This window comes from Phlebotomus argentipes, unplaced genomic scaffold (genome assembly GCF_947086385.1).
Source record: "Phlebotomus argentipes unplaced genomic scaffold, Phlebotomus argentipes genome assembly scaffold_18, whole genome shotgun sequence".
In the NCBI taxonomy this organism is placed as follows: Eukaryota; Metazoa; Arthropoda; class Insecta; order Diptera; family Psychodidae; genus Phlebotomus; species Phlebotomus argentipes.
In genome coordinates this window covers 6,147,530-6,174,117 of record NW_026776177.1, presented here as the reverse complement: position 1 = coordinate 6,174,117, position 26,588 = coordinate 6,147,530, and the positions used below count along the sequence as shown (strand labels likewise).

Genomic DNA, 26,588 nt, shown 5'->3' with positions numbered 1-26,588 from the left:
GTCGAGACATGCAAATTCGAGGATAATTATTAAATTGCACAAAAGACAAGAGCGTGTGTGTGTAAATAATGACGGGAAAAGGTAAGAACAAAGTGAAAAGCCGCCGAGTTTGTGTGGTCCCGAGAGTGTAAGCAACCACGCACTTCCCTGCAAATGATCCCACTCGGAAAATTCATCTCTCTGGCCAATTTGGGAGTGTACACGAGACGTGCTCAGGTCCTAATTAAACATTGAATGCACACGCCATGAATGTCGAATGAGACTGAAATGTGGCATTCGATCGGGAACTGGCAAAAATTCTTGCTGTCCGTGTGATTCTGGATGCGGCAGAAAAAGTGTCACACGGACTCTGAAGTCGAGCCAATTGATCTGGCTCTCTCGCTCGGCGCTGCCCTGGAATGGAGATGGCAAATTCTACGCAATTAGCTATTCAGTGAATTACTTCTACTCGAGATACTTTCATCAGAGAGTGGCCAGCGTTTGAAGTGGTCTCTGCACTGCTCACCTGATATCTCATTGCCGTGTCCACCCTCACGAGAGAGGTGTTGGCAAGCGCACGGGCTATTTTTATCTGTGAATGGCTCCCGCCAAAGGGTGGATCATGTTAAAAACGAATTATAAAACCAGCGAAAAGACCACCAATGCTTGCGGCAATTGGGATTCCCTCAGCGATGAATTAACCTTCATAAACTTCCAACCCTAATAATCGTAAACAATCGCGCATTTTCCCCGATTCACAAGGACTGTGAATTCCTGAGCAGCAGCCAAAAGGAGACCAGAAAACTGTGCCACTCGACTTTTTTTTTTACTAAAATTTAATTTTATTAAATCATTTCACTTCATTATACATTCATTATCTCATATTTTTTTTCCTTTTTCATCTTTTAAATAAACACTATTTAGATAAAATGTAATTAAATGTTATTGTTTTTCAATTTTGTCAAATATTTTCTTTTGTAGGGATTTTTCTTTTGCTAAAATGTTATACGTGGTATTATTTCCATTGCAATCTTTCTTCCCTTTTAGTAGTTTTTTTTAATGAATTGGTTCCTTCACACACGATTTTTCCTAAGGTTTTATTTTTTTTTTAATAATTTCTTCATGGATTCCCGCACTTTTACACCATAGACTTTTCTTTTTCATCATAATAGTTTTATAATTCAATAAAGTATTTGTATATTTTCATCATTTTTTTCTTATAGTTTATAATTTAAACACACATTACATTATGTTTAAGTGGGTTCTCTCACATTATCTATTTTTTAAATCTTTTCCTTAATGAAGCTTTTAATGTTTTGTTTTTTTTACACCCTTCACAAACCTATGATTTCCACCATTTTTCCACTATAATTCTCCTCCTCGCTTGGATGATTTTCTTCTCTCTCTCTTTCTCTATCTTTTATCATGATAACAAGGTAATTATGACAATAATTTAATAATTTACTAGATGAATGCAGTTATTTTGCTATGTACATTTGCAGTTTTTTCTTATTGTTTGTATCTCACTAATATGTTTTCTTTTATTATATGTTAAAATAGTTGGTGACAAGTGTGTTACTCAAGAAATGAGAAATTTCAATACAAAATTTCTTTGAAAAAGACTTTCTCATGCGCATTTCATCAACAACTTGACTTTCTCCCTTCTTCTAAACATTTGTGAAAATGGAAAATATCGAAGGACTTTTTTTCATTTTTAATATACTTCGTACAATTTTTTCTTCTTCTTTTGCTTAAATACGCACTATTATATCAATTTTCATCTTTACTTTAATTTTAATCAGGCAGATCTAAAAAGATTGGTTGTCATTTTTAAGTATATTCATTTGACTAAGTAATTTTTATACTAGACTTTCTCAATTTATGATTTCATCAGATAAGATTTTCCATGACTAAAATACATTCTAAGATGTTTTTTCTCATTACTCAATATTTGATATTATATATCTAGTACAAATGAAAATCAACAAAAATAGACTTGACAAGCATCTTTAAAATTTCTTACTTCTCTCACGATTACACAATTAATTTTACGTTAAAGAATATTATTCAAAATGGGGAGAATTTTTGCTGTGTGTGTTTGTGTGTGATAAAAGTAAAGGGTAAAATTGTGTGGCTTTTACTCTTTTGTGATTTGATGGAAAAATCGTGAATTCTGCATTGTGCTTGTTACCATTTAACAATGAGAAATTAATTACGATCGATTTATCATTTAATTGGTGTAACTCTTGCATTATTATGGGCTTCACTATCATGCTCAGTTTCATCATCTACGAAAGGTTTCTTTTCTCCTTTTACACCACTAATTCATTATATTACTCTTTAACCTCTCTTTGACTCTCATATTAACTTATTACGACACGAAATATTTTGCTTATCTATTACAAAATTGTATGTGATTCTTTATTTCTATCTGAATATTACCATTAATGATGAACTTTTTGTTGTCTCTTCTCACTATGTTTTCATTTTAATCGGTCTTTTGGACACTGTTTCACCTCTTCTCCCTCTTCTATGTGATGCTTTTTATCATTGCATGTGTATTTCTTCACTATTTTGCAATCAATTTTACTGTTACTTTAGTATTATCTATATTTTCTCATTATTTCTATTTTTATATTGCGGATTTTAAATGCGCGGCTCCTTAAACTAAACACAAACTTCATCAACAAAAATGCTACACTAAAACTGCAAGACTTTCTGCCAATTTCTCTTTTTTTCTTCCTGGTTCACCCAAAAGTTCCACAGGCAAAAATCTCTTGAAACTGTTCTTATTTCGCAACATCCACTGTCGCCACTCTCTTTCCTTCTCCATCATCTCTAAATGGATGAATTGTGCCAGACATTTTCGCACTTTTCATCTCATTTTTGAATTTATTCTCTTAGGATTCGTTCAAAAATACATCTTTTGAAAACTAATGGAAATCCTTTATTTACTTTTGCGCCACGAAAAGTGTCTCGGCGATCGTAAATTTGTGAATCTCGCAACCGCAAGACATTTTTCATTTGCTGCTTAGCTCACAAGTGGCGAATTTAAATGATTTTCGTGTCTCAAAATAGCAGCACCATTTTATCGTTCGCTTTTAATGCGCCCCCTATTAAACGAAAATTCTAATTTGTCGCGAAATATGAGAAGGAATAATGAATGTTACGGAAAATATTGTACAACTGTGTTCAGAAAGAAAATACTTTGAGACATTGTAGTTTGAATAATCGCATGGGGAAATCAAATGAACCATGATTCTTTTATTCCTCTACGTGAAGGCGTTTTACAAAGGCGCGAAAATGTGTTTTTCGGGGCGGAAAAGCCCGTTCTGGAAGACTGTCAACATTTAGAAGAAGCTTCGCAGTTAAAGAAAGGATATTTTCCACACTTCATGACGATTAACTGGCACTATTATTGCTGAACGACGCTTTTCTTCGTATATTTTACTCTATACTATGATTTACGCTTCATTACATTCTGAACGCAGTTGTACGAAAATATTCCGCAACTTTTCATTGCCTCTCTTTTCTCGATGTGATTTGTTATAGTTTGGCTCTTTTGTTCTGCACAATTGTGAGAAGGAGAGAGAACAGCTATTTGCTCTGTTTTCCACTGGGTGACGAATAGCGAGAAAAGTTTAAAAAGGAAAACAATCAATAAAGTCAGTTATTGCAAAAATTCAGTCAACCAACTTTATTATTATGTCCACACAGAAAAGCGATAACAAAGTGTGGAAAACTTTCTGGGTGAAACCAGTGTGAAAAGGTATTAAATCAAGGAGAGAAAAAAAAAACATCACTGATTAAATAAAAAGAAATCACAATATAATATGCAATACACTTTAATGTAAAATAATATTTACAGAAACACACTTTTACAATGCTTTCTCTACTCCTTTTTTTGCAAATCTTTTCGCTTTTTGTCAAAACAATACAACACAATAACAACTCAAGAATATACATAGAACTTCTCTTTCTCTCTCTTTAAATATACTTATTTTTTTGTTTTGGATTCATCTTCGTAAAGCCTATATAATTCACCCCTCACAAATCGTTTACAATTAGAGGACACTTTTCACCTAAATTTTATGCACGACGATCAACTAGAATATTCTGAAAATGATATTTAATAAATTATATAGCTTGACTGTATAATGCTGAGCAAAATACTTGTGAATAAACAGGTAAAGGTAGAATAAATAAAAATTGCAGTCGAAGACACACACATTCGGAGGAAAAAAGTCGCCATTCTTCCTCCAAATCATCCCTTATTTTTTTTCACGTATGGAAAGAGTTTTTCTTTTGCTCTCGCATTTTTTATATTTTGTAATTCAACTTTTTCCCCCACAAATAGAACAATAAAAGATAATAAAATTGCATTTTTTACTTGCTCTCTCTCCATGTCAGCAAATCCCCAATGCTCAACTCTTCTCACCTCTCACTCAATATATTTACGCCATGAACAGTTTTCCACTTTGTTCATCTTTTATATCCTCACATTCTCCCCTCTCTTTCAGAGTTTATTATAATGTAGAACAATAAATAAAAGGAGGAAAATGGAAAGAAACACCGCGTGTATCAACAATTTTCCTCTCTTGCTGAATTTCTTATATGCATTCTCGCATTCTTTCCACCCCACAAAATGCTGCTCAACGAAACTGTGACAAAAGAAATTATCCTCATCGTAAAATTAGCTATACTATTATTAATATAATGTGCAATTTATTTCTTTCTATCAAGTGATATTGTAGTAGGAAATTAGTGAAAAACTTCTACAATTCTTTCTATATTATATTTCTCTTCTCACATTTATCAACCAGATAGAATTTCATACTCACTATACTGATAAAATTGTATTTTGCACGAAAAGGAGAAAAATACATGTCTGACCAACGAATAAATCCTATCGAATTGATAATGTGTGTTAATACCTCTCTAGAAAATCAATTGACTAAACGGAAAAAGGGACTTCCTCAGATACATTTGTTAGCTATAAAGTATTCTTTCATAGAAATAAATCTTTCTCTCTATTCAACCACACTAGCGTGTAAAAAAGAGAACTATAGTTATGTTAGGTAAGAATATGAATCCACAGGTCGTCTTTAAATATGTTATATTTTCTCTCTTCTTCCTCTTTTATTCTCGTTTTTTTTTGGATATATAGAAAACCATAATGGTTTGAAGCTCATTTTCCTGATTTTAATCATTTGCCTTTTAAGTTATCCCTTTTATTTCGACAAGATGATGACAGTCTTACTGCTTCTCTTCCTCTCATTTCCTCTCCACTCCTCATTCGTCTCTTACAATTTTCACTGCGCCTCCGAATGTCACTTGTTGAATGGATAATGAAGAGATGACGAACGAAAATAGTCACAAATCGATGAGACCTGCGAATAAAATGGGACAACATTACTCAAGGGTAAGGCTTTTGGTCACTTCTGCAGCTCTCATACACTAATGAGGCAATTGCGGCACAAGCCATTTATCATTTCAGTAAATTCCTACGGACAGAAACTCCTGAGGAAAAATAGTCTCAATGCCCATTCTGGGTCGTAGATCACAATGGATTTTCTCCTGCTGTGGGCGTCGATGTGTAATGTAGTTTAAACGAATTCATTGAGCACCGCAATTCATGCACAGCCACACATTTCGTACTGCCAGACATCATCTTCTGCCTCCGTCGAATTTCTGTTCGCATTTATTAAATATGTGAGGCGCCCAACACTCCGACGCCCCCCAAATCGAATGTAATTTGTGGCATCTTAAAGCTCTGAAGCAGTGCAGGGAACGCTTTCCCAGCGGAAATTGCTCTGCAACTTTGGGTGAATTGAAAACGAAAGTGCTTAAATAGTTAAACGCACAATTATTGCTCTCTAAATCATCTAAACCCAATTAATTTCATGTAAATGTTGCCATGGCAACACTGTAGTTTCAAGTATTAACTACTAACGATTCCCCGATGGAGTTAAAACATCGTTCAACATATTGATATTTTGTATTCGCATTCATTTCCCTTTGCAGAAAAAAAAGCCCCACAATTCAAGCTTATCATCATGATCACAATCGTCTAACTTCATTCGCAATTCTCTCTTGAAAGAAATATTTATGTTTTTCTCCCACTCATTAGTGCAAAACTATACAGTTTCTCCCCGTAAGTATTTTCGCTTTTGGGTCATTTGGAAAAATTCCAGCATTAGCCGAAATCCCAGCGAATATTTCTTCTGTCTATGAAAATCTGCAATGTCTTAATTATCACCGATTCGTGGCGATAAATGGATATATGAAAAATATATTACTTAAAAGCGCCTCGAGAAAGATTTTTGTTGTACACAAGAAAACTTGTTTTCCATCATCTTTTAACGTACATTTAGCAACTTTTTTCCCCCTCTCACACCCCCCAATCGTACTATGTCACTCTCTACGCTTTATCAACATCTCTCTCTCTCTTTCCTCTGCAACTCTCTCGCAGAGAGCGAGAGAGAGACGAACTCTGGAGCGTTAATAATAAATAAAGTGTCGTGTGAGAAATGAGACGAGGTGAGAGCATGATAAATAATAATAAATTGCTTATCGATTATAATCACACGACCTATTGATAGCAGTCATAAGAAAGTCATAAAAAACATGAGAATGTAAATTCAGCGCGGCTTAGCCGCAAATGCTCTTTTTTGCGCGCGCGAAAGACGACACTTTCATATGCCATTGGGCAATATAATGCCAAAGGTGCGAAAAGCGAAGAGCCTTAATCAATTTTCCGTGAAACACTTTTGAGGTGGAATAAAAATTCTCTGATAACGCTAATACTGCAGAATGTGATAATTGAATTGTGAGTCAATATTGAGGAATATTCGATAGCTTTGTAATACAATGATTAGAGAGTAAACAATATCTGACGTTGCAAAAACAGTGATAGAATTTGCGTCGTGGCATCAGTGGAAAAAAAAACATTCACACACAATCCTAAAAGCAAAGCAATAGCAACAAAAACCGCTCTTACGTACGAAAATCCTGCATAAAATTAGAGTTGTGTTTTAAGAAGAACAACCTTCAATTCAACCTTGAACCGGAGCTTTAAATCGATGTATCAAATATTCACGATTCAATACAACACAACAGTTATGTTGTCATCTATTTGGGAAACGCAAAAATATTTGTATCCGGACTAGAGTGCTCAAGAATTGTAATTTCGCAGTTCTCACAGTGAGCCAAAGAAGCCACTGCAAACGAGAATGCAGAAGAGCCGAAGCGAAAGAGAGATCACTGAATTTTAATTTAGTGCTGTGGCTGAAATAAGAAGTTGCTATAACATTAATGATGTCAATTTTACCTTTTTCGCCTCTTTTTTCCTTACCAGAAAAACCCATCCACATTTCATTCATAATTCATCATTGCCTTTCTCGCCCAGTCAAACGAAAGCAAGCGAACACATGTGACGAATAATTTGTACTCTTCGCTCTTCGGGGTGAATTTTCATTTGGCAAAATGAAAAAAAAGAAACATCCCTTGGAAAAAACCAGAAAAATTATCAAGAAAAACTCAATAATTCCACATCGCACGTCGCAAGGATGAGACTCTTTAGTCGCGTCTCTCAATGTGAAGTGTGCGAATAGTAATTTTACAATATGTGATGAGAATATTGATAGATTGGCAGATAAAATATTATGTAAATATTTCAATTCATATGTATGTTTACGGGAAACAAGGTGTAGCGGAAATGCTTGATTGTGTTCCCATATTAAATTCAAAAACACAAAGCCATATAAAACACTAAGAATTATATGAAAAAGTGTTTTCTAATCACATTACATAAGTATGCAAAGAAAGTCAGACTGGCTGAGCCTTAAGCTGACGCAAAGATTCTCCGCACTTGAGACTCTTTAGTGACTTCTATTCGCCTCTCTTTTTTTTTGCACCTAACATATCAATGAAGCGCACAGGTTGTTTTTTCCCCTCAAGCCATACTGTACGAATCTGTGAATAATCTCCACTTAGATTATGAAAACAAACAATTGATTATTTTTCCCATCGAAATCAATTATCACATTAAACATGACTTGCGGAAAAAAAATATTAGAGGGATTATTCCCATGTCTATTTTTTCCTTCGCATAAACACGATGCCTGATAAAAATTATTAAACGTAGAAACTTCAAACTATACCGAAATGCGGGGCCGTTAGGACACTCCACACTCAACGTGAAATAGAGGTTATTTCACCAGCATTAACGAGCTCAAACGACTTAAGTCAGTGCAAATACATCACTGAGAAACTCTTGATCCACACCTGGCCAGTTTTGCCCCACTCTCCGCTACTCCTCAGCCACTCAGTGTTGCCAAGAGGAGCTTCGCTCTGGCAGAGGCTGAATAGCATCGAAGATGCGTAAACAGACAGCAAGGAATTTATCTCCAACCCAATATAAAGAGGATCTAAATCTAAAAAGCAATTATCAATATGGAAACACATTCGGAGAGAAAAATTGTGCCTCGCCTTTTTCTCTATTTTCTAATCTTCTCGCCCCTCTCGAGAGAAACTGTGTATGAACAGCACGTCAGAGACTCGGTAAACGAGATGAATTCACCAAACTTGGTGACTTTTTGTATCTCCCTACTTTATCGAGATAAATGATTAGAAAGACCTTGTGTTGTTCTCTTTATCATTACATTTTTCCTTCTGTCGCTGCTAAATTGTTTTCCACTTGGAAAACTCATATATTTAAATAATTGAGCAAAAATAGATACAAATTATGGGAGTCTCGAGCGCACAAGTGTATTGGAGACTTTTCTGGCCTCTGTCGCCCCACAACACACTCGGAAAGTGCGTGTGGGAAAAAGATACGCTTCACATGTAGTGGAAAAAGCCACGTTGGAAAATTATTTAAGCACAATCTCACGTACCATAAATTGTCGCTGATGGCAAGAGCGAGAGAGAATCATGAGACATGAAAATAGATGTAGAAAGGGAGCCCAGATAAAGAATAATCTCTTGCAAGATGTCTCCATCTTTCCCTCTCTCTCTCTCTCTCGCGCGCACATTCCGCACAGTCAAGGTAAGAACATGTACATAAGTACAATATGCGCTACTCGCAGAGCAATACATATTTCAGACGACATTCCGCATGATGGAAAAATTTACTTAAATCCAATAAATTTCGTGACTTTTCATCCCCAAAAAATGAGATGAATATCAAATACAAAAAAACACGCTATCAATTCAATTTCTAGTCCCTCTTTTCACTCTATTATTACACACACACACACACCCACGTACTATATTGTGCTCAATGTGATCCAATCGTTGGGGGGAATTCAAAAAATATCCATTTCGACTTATTCTCCTTTTTATGGCGCAACATTCTCCTTTATACTTAACACACTTACAATCAATTTATTCTACATTTAACGTCCGTGAAAGAGAAAATTCACTGATAAGAAATATCAACAGAGAGTCGTAAAAAGGTTACAAAATCAAAAGCAAGAAACTGTGGCGAAGGAAGTCAATTAACAGGTGTGAATGCATTCGCAGCGAGACCTGCAACTCAATTGACATTGTTAAATAATATTGCCCAGATTAATCCAGCACACAAATTCCGTATGTAAAGTTATGTAAATGCTATTTTGGAAATTTCATTACACGCCCCGCATAATACAATGCATGAATTTTCGTTAATGTCACTTCTGTATCTATTTAATCAATTATGGCATTTTCAGAGAGGCTGGAAAATTTTCACATGGCTTTTAGCCATCCAATGGCAAAATGTATAACATATAACGTCATACGAACAGCGTCAGCCCACGACAAATTATTTGATGGATTCTGCCATCTAAATTTTCATTCCTCTTATTAAATTTAAAAAGACAGACGCACGGAAAAAAGGACAGAAAAATACGCAAAATACGTTCATTGTTCTCCCCGCATTCGTTTTCTTATCAATTCCTCCTCTCTCTCCTCCCCGCTTACGGAGAAGATGAAGAAAGAAAGGGAACCGTCTTCACCTCAGCCGACAACATCTCGGCACTCGATGACACAATATTCTATAGTGTCGTGGCCGCGCGAGAAGTAGAACAAAAAAATTAGGAAAGAGAATAATATTATTAGACTCCTCACACAAACACAATTCAATGGCAATTCTCACAAACACACTCGTCTAAAAATATTATTTAGCGCCTTAAAAGAAAACACAGTGGGGAGAAATTAGATGAAAAAAAAATACGTTAAACAGTTTATAAATAGACTTTTCCATATAGATTTGTCCCCTTCCGCGCCTCTCGTCTCCTCCCTTCTTCCGATTCTTTTATGATCTCTTATGTATAATCAATTTGCCATAGCATCCTAACAGAATTTATTGATTATGGCCAAAATTCAGAGTCGCTTGTTTGTCTCTGGATTCGCAGAAATTCATGCATAAATTACAGCAATTCATAATTCTGTTTGCCAATATGTGCACAATGTTTCGTGTCATGTTATCAATTGGCGGTCACAGAAGAAATTACATTTCAATGCACTTGTGTCACTTAAATTGCAACAATTGATATGCTTTTCAGTCATTCAATTAAAATCAGAAACACCCTCGCTTCAATCGCAATTATCTTACACACAATATACTTAATAATTAATTAAAACACAGTGCATTTTGCAGTCTTCTGCAAGCCACGATAAGACAGCGACTCGCTCTGCACAAATTAATGCAATTCGCCTTTTATCTCACTCACGTATCAAATGCTAAACCAACAAACTCACAATTATGTTTGACAACAGCGTGGAAATGTCTTTCTTGAGTATTATTTATAGATTTTCATATTATTTCTGTATCCCTCAATATGTCGCTTGCGTAACTTTCTATTTCACATCGTTTCGCACTGCGAGAGCAATTAAATTATAATACAATGACAGAGAAAAGATAGGCCATTAATTCACAATCAACACGCTTATAAATTCATGAGATAAACGCCTTACATTACACATACATCACATAATATTGTTACTATACAAGGTCTGACCTTCTTTCATACCATCTTGCCATCTCAAAATCAATTAATTCTGCAAAATCGAAAACCGCACAAACTCCAATGCATTTGACACAATCGCATGTGTGCAATAAATCTCACGCGACTTTTCGCAGATAAATTATTTTTCAACTTTTTTCATCAAAGCACATTGCAGACAGCAAACGATGGACAGGAGAAAAACTACCACTTAATTTCAAGATATATTCTAATTTTAAATGTTATCTCACGAAAAAATTCCTTTTTCTCTCTCTCACTCTCGCCGAAGGCAGCTGCTGAGTTATTTTACCGCAAATTTATCTTCAATTAATGTTAACAGCCAATAAAAATATTTTGTGCAGAACGCCCGAGATCTCAAGACATTTAAGGGGAAAATATGCATCTTCCTAAGATGCTCAGCGTCACAACTTTGGTGCATTAATTTCACTTTTCCAACACTCACACTAATTTACAGTCTTCCGCGCGATTCTATCCTGTGCTCAGCGCGAATGCCAGGTTGAAAGGTCAGTCATGGCTCATAATTCAATTCTCAATCTGAAAATCTGTGCCAAAATTAACAATTTTTCACAAATTGCTCTTCTTGCATAAATTTTCCACGTTGCATTAATTTATTACTTCACCTTTGAACCTCACATTCACACCTGTTCTTTCGTGTTCAGCCAAGAGCGTAGGAATACTAATTAGGCACGTTTCATGCGATGAATTAATATGAGAATTTTTATAGGAATTAATACGCCTAATATTTTGTATATGAAATCTACTTTTCTAAATTTCATTTAAAGCCCTTTCCTGGGGATCAGTCGACAAAATGAGAAAGATAAATAGCATTTCCGCCCATTCACTAAGAATAATAGTCTTCAGAATGGAATTGTGTTGATTTAGAGGATCTGAGAAATCAATATTTCCATTCAAACTCCCACAATAACTTCATCTGTTTGGATTTCCCTTGTAAAATTCACTCATCCATCGGAAAATTTCAATAAACTGTCCCTCTTTATCTCTCTTAATCAGCATTTATCGGCGATAAACCAACATTGTCATACAAGCGTATTAAGCTTGTGAATCCACACTATCTCCGTGACACTCTTCATGGCATCAGTTGTAGAGATATCGCGAAATCCACCAAAGTGGTTGATCGACTGTGCCCGCGAGCTGAGATGTGGACCGTGAGGGTGGCAGAAATGATGTATGGGAGATGCGAAATATCAGACGGGGACTATTTTTAGTCTAATGCACAATCATGTGCTTCCCATGCGAGCCTTTGGCTGCCTCTCCGGCCCACAGTCAGGAGAGAGATGGGAATTGTTGTGTGCAAAATGGGTTGAATAATCGATTCGATTATTTCATTTCAGCGAACATTTAGTGAATATTTCACAAAAGAGAAAATTCACCCCTCTCTCACCCATTAACCCTCATCAATGCGAAGTATTTTCCCACCCTTATCATTACCCTACACACCAGCACAACTCCCGAGCACATTATCAATTATAGCCTCACACTGCGCCGCGCCTGCGGCATATTAAGCCTGCCAGATGCACTCTTGAGCGGCGCACAGCCCATTGTCCTGAGTAGACATTCAATTTGCATATGAATCTTAGTGCAAAAACACAAGCATAATACACTGTCGCGAGTATGTGCAGTGATACGCATGTGACAAAAAAAGCCCACTCAATTGAAAGTAATTGACAATAACGATGCTGAATTGGCATCACCTGGGGCATTTTCCATTCTGCCAATGCTGAAACTTCTTCGCACAAAAACCACACACGCGTTTACATTCGCTTCACACGCCGAACTCAGCGCAAAGGAGAGCGAAAATTATGTACACACATAGCTTCACTCCTTCGCAACGCCATCAAATGCATCCGCGCCAAGGGGTAGATATCATAGCATATTTCGCAGATAATACTTTTCTGCGCTAAAAGACTAATGAAAAAGAAAATTTGGTGATCAAATACATCAATTACTCTATGTTTTAAGGTGGAAATCATTTCTTTTCAATCAAAACTATATCTTTATAAGCTCAGTACCATTTAATATCGGCTTCAAAGTCAAACAAAACCTTAAATAATATCACTTCATTTGAAAACTATTATTTTTCCCATTCAACCAACAATAATTGTAATTTTCAACTCATTACTAAGTCATAATGGTTAAAACACAATATTTAACTTTACGTTTTATGCTGATTTTCAATTATTTGTTTCTCTATCTGAATAATAAATTCGAGTTGAGTGCGACAAGTGTTAAACATCCTTCACACAAATTGCTTGAGTGGCAAGAAGTGCAGAGATTCATATTAACTCCCCCTTGATTGCGACTGTCAATAACAATCACAGATTGCACTTTTTTCCACTCAACAGGTCGATTGAATAAACTTAACGCTTCGCATCGTGTCAAGCAAATTTCCAACGTTCAGCAGTCGAGATAAGGAAAATCAATTGTTATAAAGAAAAACAAATCTCCAAAAGTCAAATGCAAGTAGAAAAATTGATTTCTTTCTTTTTTCCCCATCAATATTATACAATCAGGAATTCGGGGAAAAATTTATAATTCGAAAAAACATTTGTGATATTTGTATTTTGATTCATACATAAGTAATAAGGCCAAATGGTTAAAATACCTTCCACATTGTACCGTTTCGGCTTCTCCGTCTCAGGTAAGAGCGTTAGATTCTTTCGGCGCCCCAGACAAACTATGTACTCATATTTTCAAATATTTAAGTACTTCTTGTTGTAAATCAAACCTAGATCTCATTATTTATTGACGAAATTGGGGCATGTTTGTGCGAAAACTTCATCCGAAACCACTAAAATGACTCTAAACATTACCTGAAATTTCATAAATTGGGTCCTTTTCCATCTACCCGGGAATAATTACACGCCCATGAAACTCTTCACAAGGCAACTCGCCTCATTGATATTTAGATTGAATGCGTCAATAAATTTATACACATATTATTCGCCCCAAAGCCAGAGTGACGTCGTTATTTCTGGATATTCACGCACAGCTTTAAGCCATCGATTTGCTTTAAACTAAAGGCGTCTTTAATAGTAATTGTGAAGAAATTGCACAGACACTTTTCCTTGAGCGGAAAATTCAAATAAAATGTCTATTTCTGCACTTTTCTCCGCTTCTTCTTCTTGCCCGGCAAATCAATACAAGTGGAAAAATCTTAATGAGAAATTCATTTCTCTTCCGGCCCTTTCTTCGCCTTGTCGACACAGGAGAGCAAATAGTTGAACAACTCCATTATCGTGATATATTGAAAACCAAGTGAAGTCCTGAATGAAAAACTTTTTGAATTAGTTACTCGCTGGCACTTAATAAATTTTCTCATTGCCATTAATACGCCGTTTTATACTGAGGCAGAAAATTTAGCAAAATCACTCAACTTTTCAACTTTTTTCCCCCCAATTTATCCCCGTGCGCAACTCATTTTTCATCATGGATTCACAATCTATGGGAAAAATTCAATATACACACACACAATTTGACTGTATGAATAATAATTATGTGCGCTATATTGAAGAGCATAATGACGCTCTGTGTGTCTCGTGAAACCTATTATGTCATTACGAAACATTATTATTTTCCGCATCATTGCGCTATCACTCTGATGGCATCCTTTAATGTCTGTCACATGTGACCAGAGACAAACGAACAGCTTAGAAGGATGACAAAAGGACAAATAATCCAGGCGACAGACCAGATAGATGACAGTAAGGCGAGATGGTAGTCACAAATGGTGAAACTGTCAAACGACAAGATTGAATACCATTTCTTTGCCTCACTCGATAAGTGTACAAATGAAAAATTCAGCACTCTTCCTCGCTGGCGGAATCACAGAGAGCAAAGTGCGCCACGCGAGGAGACACCGTGATAAATATCCAGCCAAATTTCTCCACTTAGACATTTTCCATACGGAAGAAGATGCGAAATACACGTATTTCAATAAATACACGAAAAGTGCTTTGGCGCAAATGTTGCCCCAAAAAAATACCAAGATAAATCGTAGTGGAAAATTTCATGTAATCACACTCCATCTATTTTCGCCCAATTTCCTTCCTTCCTTCCCCACAACTCGTCAAGTCTGAAACTTTAATCTTGCAGAAATGTGTCTCTGCAGAGGAAATATTTTTTCCCACACAACTTTTCCATCCCCGCACACACATACACACACACACTCACGCTCTATTTCCATCATCGTCATTTCTCTCATGGAAAATTGTCATCTCTTGATAACTTTTCCTCTGTCAATTTCTCACTTTGTGTCTTCAATGTTCCACCATTCTTTGAGCCTCTCCGCTTGTCCTTCAACTCAAGAAAATCCATAACACAATCAGACTGAGAATTCCTATTTGTAGTGATGATTTACCATAACGATTTCTTGGACAAATAGAAGAAAAAAACATATAAAAATCTCTCATATTACTGTTTGTCCAAAAATAATATATTCACATTGGAGAATTAATGGCAAATACGAGGAGAATAAACATCAAATCCAACTCTTCTTACTCTGCACTTTTCTTCCTTGTGAACTTGACAAACACACACGCTTCCTTGCCATTTCCCTCCTCCCTCCTCTTCAAGGTCTAGGCCAAGGAGCAGCCAAAAGTTGCCAAAAAATATATTTGATGAAGCCATTTTCACATGCATTCGCCCAAAGAAGGACTCGCCTTGAATCTTGCAGAGAATTTTATATCACAATTGCGGATCCACACAAAAAAGGCGATTATTCAACTGTTGACTCTCCACATCTACTCCTCTGCAGACCATTTCACGCAAAGAAAAACACACTGAGACACTCAAGATGTGTAAATACACAGCGAGAGCATCGTCACTCTTCACAATGAGAAAAAAAGACGATGATAAGTGCTCCCGATCACCTGAGCATGATACGTAAAGGCGTGATTTCCATGCCATTCTCATACAAGAACACAGTGTGAAAGTCATGCTTTTGCAAAAGTGCGAAAATTAAACACCCAACCGTACACACGAAAATCATTGTGCATGGCATAATGATGGAAGGTGAAGTGCAAAATTATTGAGAAATCATGAATACAAATGAATTGTCGAAAAAATGGGGTAATATTTTCATCTACGCCAACATTATGAGTTGAGACGACAACGTGAGCAAAATACGTGAGAAAACGACAAATAAATGAGTGTTCAAATAGCGCCAAAGGAGAAAATGAAGTCAATTCTTGTACAAATAGGTTGCAACTTCCGAATAATTAAAGAAAAGAAACTATTTTGAGAATAATAAATATCAGAAATTGTGTCATTATTGTTTTAAAATCATCTAGCTTCATTCTATTTCTGCTATCTGGATCATTTTCTCAAATTTATTGTTAAAAACTTTCATGCAAAATATATGAAAGCTCAGAAAATCAATAAATTTATCCGCAGATCAGACTTTTTGTGGAGTTGCCATATGAAAAATTTAGTTACATATCGTGCCAAATTGTCCTGTGATCAGAGAAGGAATATTGAAAATAACAATAGCTTGAGAAGAAAGACAGATAAAGAGAGATTTTGAGTCAATTAGAGCTAGTAAAAACCTTTCCAACAACATGATTTATTCACATTAGAGTGACTTGAAGAATTTTTCCAACATTTGCATTGCATGAATTTTGCTAAATTGAAAATAACCAGCTGGAAGTGAAACTAAGCAAAGTAATACATTTCACGGATCTGTGTTCTAAATTCCCGCCTTAAGTGGCATATTAACTCTCAGCCTGTTTCATTGCACTTTGTTAAGACATATCAACACAGCTTTTCTCACTCCCGCAACTCCTCATTCTCAAGCACACATTTAATCCCGAGGTGTTAACAGCCAAATGACTAATTCATATCAATTTGCTGTCTCGCAATTTCAATTGTAAATTTCATTTTGATGTCCTTTGTCGACAGAAGAGTGTGCGGTGTTTTTTTTATAAAAATAAATCAAAAGATAAGGACAGTCGCTATTTTTGACTACCACGTTATCAGAAAACGTGAGTAAAAATAGAACTTTATATTGTTTAACAATTTGCGGAAAATTTCCATGAATTCCACCCACCAAAACTTTCCACACACACACACAATTGGCATTATAAATTGTGCTTAAGTCTGACATTATTCACAAGGATCCGAGCTGCGCACAGACATTGGGATGCAAAAATTCAAGGAAGGACGCCGCCAGGAGGGAAAAAATTCAGCTCCACATGCCAAATCCACATAATTGTGCTCAAATTGAAAAGCTTGGTGTCACTTCAAGCACTCTCGGAGCGAGAGAGCGATGTGCAGAGAGTGGCCAATGTTGCTATTTACCAAGATTTCTATAGAGAGCACTCATATTGATACATTTGATTCACGTTACGTAACACGGGACACTTTAGATGCCACCCTCTCAACCCAACGTGCCTCGGAAGAACTGCAATGTATCACGAGCGCTTACATTCCTCCTTTTCCCTCCTTCGCATCCACAACAAAACTCCTCCATTCTCCCCGCAGTGAAGTTGCATCAATCGACATTGCGATGCACATATGTAACTTTTATGTGCAATTCACAAAATACGGAGGGAAGCGCGCCTCATACGGACACTTTTCAGCAATCTGCGCTAAACGCTACATTCGCCACCACTTCTATTTACGCCCACCGCCACATCATATGTAAATGCAGTGGAATTCGAGGGTAAAAAAAATTGAATTTCATCCCCCCAAACGGCAGTCTAACTCACTTACCGCCCTTGTCCAGCCTTCCCACAATCGCCCTGCGGTCGTACACCGAAAAAGGAGCACATAATAAGGAAGGCGGAGGATAAAGAATGGGGATGACCTGGTCGGAAGAATGCTCAGGATATATTTAGCGTTTTATGCTCGCCAGCGCATATATCTTCACCCGCTCGGGGTGACTGTAAAAGGAAATGACATCATAGCACACAACTCCAATAAACTCTTCTCCTGCCTTTCTTCCGTGCAAGTGTTCTCGTCGCAATCACTTGCCGGTCTCGTGTGCAGATTCACTCTCCACTTTGTGCGCTACAGTGTGCAAGCCACCATTCCTCCCCCCTTATTGCCACCATTGCCACTGCGAATGGTGCAAATTAAGCAAATTTCATCAAATGAAAATGATGTCTTACACTTGTCACTAATTGATGAAGACATTTCAAAATTCACTGGACGAAAGCAGATTTTTCTAGTCATTACCGCAAATAATAACAATAACACTCAATTGTGCCCATATATTTACTTCTTTCTCCTTCTCGTCATGCAAAACGCCTCTTCGCATTCCCACAATTTTCGCGTTTTACCCCGAAACGCGAGATAAAAAAGAACCAAATGCAAATAAGTAATGAAATGAATAAATTGGTGTCACATTTTTAATCAATGCGTTTGCATATGCAATTTATATTATCGCTCTGTTTCGCACATAAAAGTCACATGAGACATAATTGGTTAATTGAAGTGATGAATACATTAATGTTCTCTCGCCTCAAGACAATTTTCATGCAGAATGTTTGTCAGAAATACTGTTCCTTCGTGGAATTTCCATCTTCCAGGTCAATGAGGGCAGAAATTGCGTCTAATGCACATTTTCAAGGATTTATCCCAGAATTGGGTCAAATATTCACTAGAATTCTAAGAGAATCGCTTACAATTTAGCATACAAATTCATCCTTCTTCTCATTCAAGAGATTTCCTTTCTCTCAAAACTATACAATAACTAAAGACTCTAATTGTTCATAAAAGATTTAACAATTAGTAGAACTTCAATTAGTCACATTGAGTGAAACGAAGGTCTGTACAAAGTTGCGGAGCGAGGAAAAATAATGATCTTGAAGAGGAGAAAACATGTCTATTTGGAGAAAGGAGAAAATACACCCTCGAGCCAAGCGACAGGATGAACACGAGAGAGACTCACAGAAATCTACAATTGTGTGTTATGAAATCGAAAAATCCATTCTCGGATTTTTTTAAAAGAATAAACACCACACGAGAGTGAAAAGAGAACTTTGCTCCAAGGAAGAGACTTTCCCGTCAGACTTTTCAATTCCACGACAGACTTTTTCTGTCACTTTAACCTATTTATAGAGTCATGCACTAGAATTTCACACACACACTCTCTCTCTCTCGCTCACGTCAATTCGCTTTCCACAAACTCCTCCAAATTGCAATATTTTTGCCATCATGATGTGTTCCCGAACACATTCTCTGCAATTTCCCTCATTTTGGCACATTCATTCTCGGCCAGTTGGGGTAGAAAAAAAAATACCGCGCATGTAAATCAACTCGCCACAGAGAAGAGAAGATGAAAATGAGGGAAAAAGGAGTTGCCACAAAACACACAGATGTGTATAAAATGCTATCAAACTGATATTTACAATATATCTTCGCCATCACACTATAATACTAATCGAAAGAGGAAAATCTATTGAGTTGAAGGAGAAAATGGAACACGTGAAGCAATTTATTGATTTTCTTGCCCTTTTTCCTCTCTCTCTCACATCCAACCAATCGCCATCCCCGTCATTTCGGTGTCCTACACCCTCGAATCCACCAGAGATTTCCTTCCAATGCATTGAAATTTGTTTTTGGCTCCAAGCCACGCATTGAAGAAAACATTAAATAAGCATCAGACACCTTTCACTCCCACTCGCACAGGGAATTTCCCTTTAGTTACCCCTCAATTGCTCTCAAGATATCTCCCATTGTTTTTCCCCCCCTGAAGATCTCTCTTTAAAAGCGAGCACACCTCAATCTGCACACAGACTATAGATAGATGGGCAATTTTCCTCTACACCCACCTTCGATATAGGCAAAGACAGCAAATATGTTTTCACACTTCTTGTGCCTCTTTTTCCTATTCAATCATTCCATTTGTTCGCATCTCCAGAAAAACCCCTTTTTTTACATTTCAACTCACACATTATCTTTTCGGCAATGAAGCAAGAAAAGAGACAAAATCAGAGGGAAAATTCCCTTCATGACATTTTTCGGAAAAAAAATCCTCTACATTCTGCTAAAATTTATGGAAAATTCAGGGACATTTCAGATGAAGAGAAAATTGAGCCATAATTTTTCAGCTAAAATTTGTCATCCAAAGTCGACAAAAATCTCCTTTTTCGTAAAATTTTTCACTTTCTATTCAATTTTATACACGTCCAAACACAATTTATATGTTATATTTCAGAATTTTGCAATAAATTGAGGAAAATTGACGTCCCAAGTGCAAAAACTGTGGAGAAGTGTTGACTGTGAACAAATGAAGACAATCATGGTGAAAAATGGCGATTAAAAATACAGCGAGTGTTCGAAATTTAATGGAATTCCATAACTGGTTGTTTTCTTTTCCATCCAATTTTCTTTTTCACAATCCTTGCAGTTCTATTCATTTGCAATAACACAATTCCAATTGATACGATTGTACCCAATAATATTGGTAAACATCTGCATTATAATTCCACAGCAATCGCGCAATGAAAGGAAAAGAAAGAACGTGCTGATCATCGCATGGTTGGTGGGAAATTGGCAGTGGAATTTTTTGCACGACACCACAAAAAGACGGCACAGCGGAAGTGGGAGAAAGTGAAGATGAGTTTAATCATCTAAATAATATATAGGGAGAGTGATGACAGGGAGAAAAGCGGCATGGCAGAAAAAATCTACACGAAAGGACTTCCTCCGAAGCATCTGGGCACGTTATTAGTCTTCTCCTTAGTCTCCATTCATCAAATTTCACTCAGCACTCGATATTTCAACTCCTGATTTGGGAGGACAATGCGAGAGTGTAAAGGCGCGGTCACGATGGAAAATTCAAGTGAAACAGTACGAAATGTGGAAAATCATAGCAACACAGTGTGTGTGTGTTTCACTGTGAAATATTGCCATTTTATTACAGCGTCAAACTGCTAATCTAATCTTAAAATAACACACAATATTTTAGCAATTTATCAGATATTTTCTCTGTCAATATTAAATGTCACACGCTCCTCATTCTCTATGGGGAAAAATCATTATTTCATAATCAATTTATCCTATTTGACATTGCGCTTTATTTTCATGCACAGAAAACTCTGATATTATAACACGAATATCGCTAAAACTTCACACACACACTTTGTGGCGAAACATTTGAAAAAATCTTCCATCTCAAATGGAATACAAAAGTGTAATATAATTAAGTAAAATCCGCTGATGCATTTAGTGGATTATTAAAACTTTCAACTACACCATTAATTGAGATAAGAATTGAAAGTGACTCTCCGCACTTTCTACCAGACTGCGACACCAGCGCTTGCCAGCATTCGATTTCCTCACAACACAAAGTGTAACAACCGACATTAATAATAATATGCTGTATTAATAGACATCAAGAATATTTCCTCAGCCAAATTCTCATCAACTCAATAGTGAAATGGTTAAAGGAAAAAGATGATGTCTGTCTGCATTTCAGCCAAATTATCACGCTTAATGTTTTTTTGTACAAATATTCCTGCTTTAAAAATGACCATTGCCCTTTGCAAATGAACAGTGACGTGGATAAATTGGGGACAAAAAACCTCGCAGTTCCACAATTTGTCCCAGTCAGAGGCAAATAACAGTCCTGTATTTCGAAAAATAACATCAAGAATTAATTATGTGACAAATCTGTTTCACTGTAGCTTTTTCTGAATGTGTCCTTAATTATTGCGTTATTAAAGTTATTTTTCCCATTTATTCATTGCTATGTTAATGATCAAACTTTTGTATTTTCGAAGAATGCAACATGAATATAAAATGTCAATTTATTGAGCGAAATTGTTTCCGAAGCAAAGAGCAAGATAATAATGGAAAATCCATACATTTTAAATTGGCAATCGAGCACTAAACTAAGAACTTTCCAATCTTAATTGTCCTGGAAATTCCTCATTAGCCTCCAATGCAAAATTACGGAGGAAATTCCGATTTTCTCGCGCCTTCTCTCGCTCATTGTGTGCGATGCATTCACATCAGAGCGAAGTTTAAAGGTCAAAGAAATTTCTATCGCGTCATTGCAAAGGGAGAAGAAACAACAAGAATCTCTTCTGGGGTGGATCAAACACCCTCCGCCTTGGAGAAAGCCCTTGAGACATGGCGAGAGGGAGAGGAGAGGAATGCTGAAATTTTGCTGTCGCTCGCCTCCAAAAAACTCCAGTTCGTTTACCTCGCAACCATTTGGCCATTTATCTCTATCTCAGCACTCATTTTCCTTCAAACACAGCCATCAACCCTCCGCCCACGCTCATCTTGTCACACGAAATAATTGTTTTCTTTTTGGGCAACATCGAGGCGCAGCATCGCATCAAATTAGCTTGAAAGTCGTTAAAGAAGGAAAATTGCTACTCACCTGCTTGATATTTTGCTGCAATTCATCCCCACAATTTTCTCCTCTGCAACTGACGACTTCGACGCTCTCCATCGTCGGATGCCGCTCTGGAGCACGCACTGCTGGGCTGTTTTTCCGGTGGAGCACGTCGCGCGCGATGATCATGATTGTGATAATGATGATGGAGGATGATAAGATGATTTTGGCCAGATTTGATGAGTTTATTCCCCATTTCTTTCTATTGTTCTATTTTGGCGTAACATCTACAATCTCTCTCTCTCTCTCTCTTTCTTCAATAGCATGTGTGTGTGTTTTCTGAGGGATTTTCCTTTTACAATACATTTCAGTGTGTGAACTTCTTTCTTGGGATCTCATTTGTCCAGCTCACATTTTTCCCATTTGCTTCGCATTTGCATTTTTCTTGCCTTTTTTCCGTTCTCTCCAAACTTTTTAAAATCTCTCTCTCTGCTTCTCTCTGCCGCTTTGCGGATATTTGTATCATTATTATTATTATTATTATTATTTTAGAGTTATTTGTGTGTTGAGAGGAATCAAAAAAGAGAACAAAAAAGGAGAAAAAAGGCAGAGGAATAAAAGTCTTAGCAATAGTCAAAGATGTTCTCTAAAAGGTTTCTTCTCTTTACTAGTATAATAATAAAATAAAGCCATTATCGAATGTTAAAAACGAAATAAACGTGTAAAATGACTGAAGGGAGTTTACAATATATAGTTCATCAGGTTGCACACTTTAGTGGACACAGCGCAGAGGGCAAAAAGGAAAACAGTAAGTAGTGACATTTAAAAAGAAAAAAAAAACTCAAAATGGTTAAAAAGGAAGTGAATTTCTCCGGTAAAAGCAGGCAAATTTTGTGTCTGATGGTGTGTTCGGTCTTTTTAGAATTCGGCAAATTCTTTGGCGCATTTTTCCGAGCTTGAGATCCGGAGCGCCTCCTCTTCGTAATCATCGAAATTGCTTGTGTCCCCTGGTCCTTTGCATCGTGGTATAAAAGGCGCTTCGATCTTCTTCTGGAACACGGCAATCCAGTCCGTCGACGCGAACCACTTGTGCCCCTTAATATCATTGACACCAGCCTTGAGGTTGCCGTAGCGCTTCGTGAGGTCCACCTGAAGGAGATTACGGAGGAGGTCCTTCAGATCTGAGCCGAAATGTGAGGGAAACCGCACTTTGCCACTGACAATCTTCTCATAGATCTGAATTGGCTGATCGGCAAAGAATGGCGGATACCCAGCGGCCATTTCATACACCAACACCCCAAGTGCCCACCAATCCACCGCCTTATTGTATCCTTTGCTGAGAATGATTTCAGGTGCCAGATACTCCGGTGTGCCGCACAGCGTCCACGTGCGCCCCTTCACTCGCTTGGCAAAGCCAAAATCAGTCACCTTGAGGTATCCCTGACTATCGATAAGCAGATTCTCAGGCTTCAGATCCCGATATATGAGATCGAGATAGTGTAAATATTCAAATGCGAGAACAATTTGGGCCGCATAGAAGCGCGAGTGGGGCTCAGAGAAGCGGCCCACCTTGCGCAAGTGTGAAAACATCTCACCGCCTGGCACGTACTCCAGCACCATGTACAAGTTCGAATTGTCTTTGAAATGATACTTTAAACTGACGAGAAATGGAAAGGAGATGGCCTGGAGGATCCGCTTCTCGTTCAGCGTGTGCTCCACCTGTTTCAGCTTCACCACCTTCTGTTTGTCCAGGATCTTCATGGCGAAGTAGTCCTTTGTCGGCTTGTGCTGGACAATCATCACGCGCCCGAACGAGCCCGTGCCCAGCGTCTTGATGCGATCGAAGTCATCGAGGGCGGCTGTGTTGGTGGGATTGCGCTTCCACTTCTCCTCGAACTCCTCCTTCGCCTGATCGAGGAACTCCTTGACGCTCTCGGCGGCGTCAACTTTCTTATTCGCCGTCGCGGCGTTGTTTCCCATTGCTTTAACAGCAGAATCCGTGTTTGAGTCCAGTTTGAGTGTGCTCTTGGCGCGCTCTCTAATGCTTTACCTTCTCAACTCTTTCGCCTCCTCGCGCGACGCAACTTTTCCGGCACCGGTCAATTGAACAACACCAACGAAACTCGCTCGATCCTTGCCCGCGAACTGCGCTCCCCACCACGGAGTGGCGCTCACGTCTTAGCGGCGCTGGCCGATGATCCTGCGCGAAAACTCTCGCTCTCCCGTCGCTCGCTCGACTTTTCCGCCCGAAAGCCGCAGGTGACGTCGCTCTTCCTCTCGCTCGCCTACTTTTCCCCCGCAACCGCCGGAGGAAGAGAACCACGGAGAAGAAGAAAAGGGAAAAATCACAAAACTACCACAGGTTAAATCTCTAATGATTTTCTTTCTCTTTACTTTATCGCTCTCTCGCACTCCGCACGGCACTTTTCGCTCTCCGACTCTGCGCTCGCTCTCTCCGTTTCCCGAAATATGTAAATGAGGAAAAGTCACTTTTTCATCTTCTCCTCACACTCTGTCCACTGCGAAATCCACCCTGGCGCTTTTGCAAAAACTGGGCCTCTGGCGCCCGCTCTGAGACTGTCCCGTCACCGGATATCACACTCTCTCCGGCAGCCCGAGTGTCCTCCTGAGCGCGACCGCACAATCACACCTTCGGCGACATTCCTGCCAACGATTTTCCTCCACTCTCCGCCTTCGATCGGTCAACTAAATGGCCCGCACAACGAAAAACACTGCTTTTCTCACACCTCTGGCCCACTCTCGAGCACTCACGGCACGCGTGACACGGCGCTGCGGATTCACGGGGGTTCAGCGAACGGCTCGCGACACTTTGCAGGCGACTTTGACAAATTTCTGGCGGATTTTATCTCCTCTTCTGCGAATCTTCTCTACTGCCAATGGAGATGAACTCAAATGCAAAATGGCTGACAGACTACCACACTGAAGTTCGCACCCGCGCAGCGCGACGTCTGCACTGGGAAGAATCGGTGCTCGACACTTTGCGCGCTTTCCTGGGCAGAGAATCCGTTTCTGTCACTCGAGAGTTTGTGGTTTCCTGCAAGAGATCTCACTAGGATAAAATCCTAAAACTGATAAAGAAAGAATTTGTGTGACTTTCATTTCTTATTAAGCAACACATATAAAAATTCTCATACTGAAATAAAACCTCATTCCTCTAAAACATCATAAGATTTCCACGAATTCCGGTGTACTTTCATACAATGCATTGAATTCAACACTTCATCTTGAGAACTTTACCTGAATTTGGGCCTAATAAAGTCCTGAATCTGAATTGCTAAAAGAAAGAAAACAAATAACAGTGTTTTACTGGTAATTTTGATTTTGTTGCTGCTGTCAGTGCAGCACAAACTTCTGTTTGAAGAGCGGGGGAAATTTTACCGATATATTCCACGAGATGTCACTGATCGCGAACTCATCGAGAAATCGATCGATAAGATTTCTCGTTGGCAAAGCGCGTCATTCAAAATCTGCTCTTCTCGGAAAAAATGAAGCTCATTAGCACTTGAAAATTTATCAAATGAGATCAGAAATTAGTTCAATGTTCAGCAAATTAGCATGCAAAGTTGACGAAATCACAAGCATGCCGAAGGAAAAGAGCGCCTTGTTTTGTGTCTGTATACGGAAACTGAATTCTATATTTTATTGCATAATTCATCTTTGAATTGAAATTACAGAAACATAATTATACATTTGTGTTAATACAATGTGTCATGTCATATCAAATAAAAATTTACAAATCGGTTTTCCATTTCACTATTTTTTGTACGCTTTTTATCATGTCTCGACTATTTTCATCCGTTTTAGTAGTAAACATTTTTTTTTCCTTTTCCTTTCATTTAATAAGACTTGGTGGGTTTGATACACTTTCTTTTATTTATAAACTTGTGTGTCTGCATCAAGGAATAAAGTTGTTGACAAAAATGCGCAAATATTTTCTCATCTCTTCATTCCATCTTCTTTAATCTCTTCTTGTTGTTTTTTTTGCATCTTATGATTCAACCTGCAATTTTCCTCTTTGATATGAATGGCAGTGTGTCAATTTTCCGTCCTTTATGTTTCTAAAAAGAAAAATTTATGCATCCTTCAAGGGCTGTGAAACGCTTCCAAGTGAACTTTACAAACACTACTAATTAGGAGATTTTTTTTACCCATTCGTTCATCGTGTGAAATGTGATTCAGAAACACAAAAGGTGTTTTTCTATAATCCTTTCCATTCTTTCTTCCTTCTCTCTGTCTCACTCTCTCTCTTTCTAAACTATTATCCGTTGTATTTC

General features: G+C 37.7%; 1 protein-coding gene across 3 annotated transcripts; it reads right to left on the bottom strand.

Annotated features, from left to right (window-relative positions):
- Positions 1–1,293: 1,293 nt before the first annotated feature.
- LOC132260958 (cAMP-dependent protein kinase catalytic subunit 1) lies at positions 1,294–25,230 on the bottom strand. 3 transcript variants are annotated; one of them, XM_059759393.1, is made up of 3 exons: positions 24,344–25,230; positions 22,339–24,275; positions 1,294–5,369 (listed from the first exon to the last, which is right to left on the bottom strand). In XM_059759393.1, exon 2 carries the CDS (start codon positions 24,271–24,273, stop codon positions 23,212–23,214), a length of 1,062 nt encoding a protein of 353 aa, XP_059615376.1. In that variant the 5' UTR covers positions 24,274–24,275; positions 24,344–25,230; the 3' UTR covers positions 1,294–5,369; positions 22,339–23,211. The 3 variants fall into 3 exon arrangements, with proteins under 3 accessions (XP_059615376.1, XP_059615378.1, XP_059615377.1); XM_059759395.1 differs by having other exon boundaries at positions 22,339–24,581; positions 24,688–25,230; XM_059759394.1 differs by having other exon boundaries at positions 22,339–24,578; positions 24,688–25,230.
- Positions 25,231–26,588: the final 1,358 nt, after the last annotated feature.

Excerpts from the sequence above, each read along its gene's own strand:
- LOC132260958 (XM_059759393.1), bottom strand. The coding sequence starts at position 24,273 with ATGGGAAACAACGCCGCGACGGCGAATAAGAAAGTTGACGCCGCCGAG.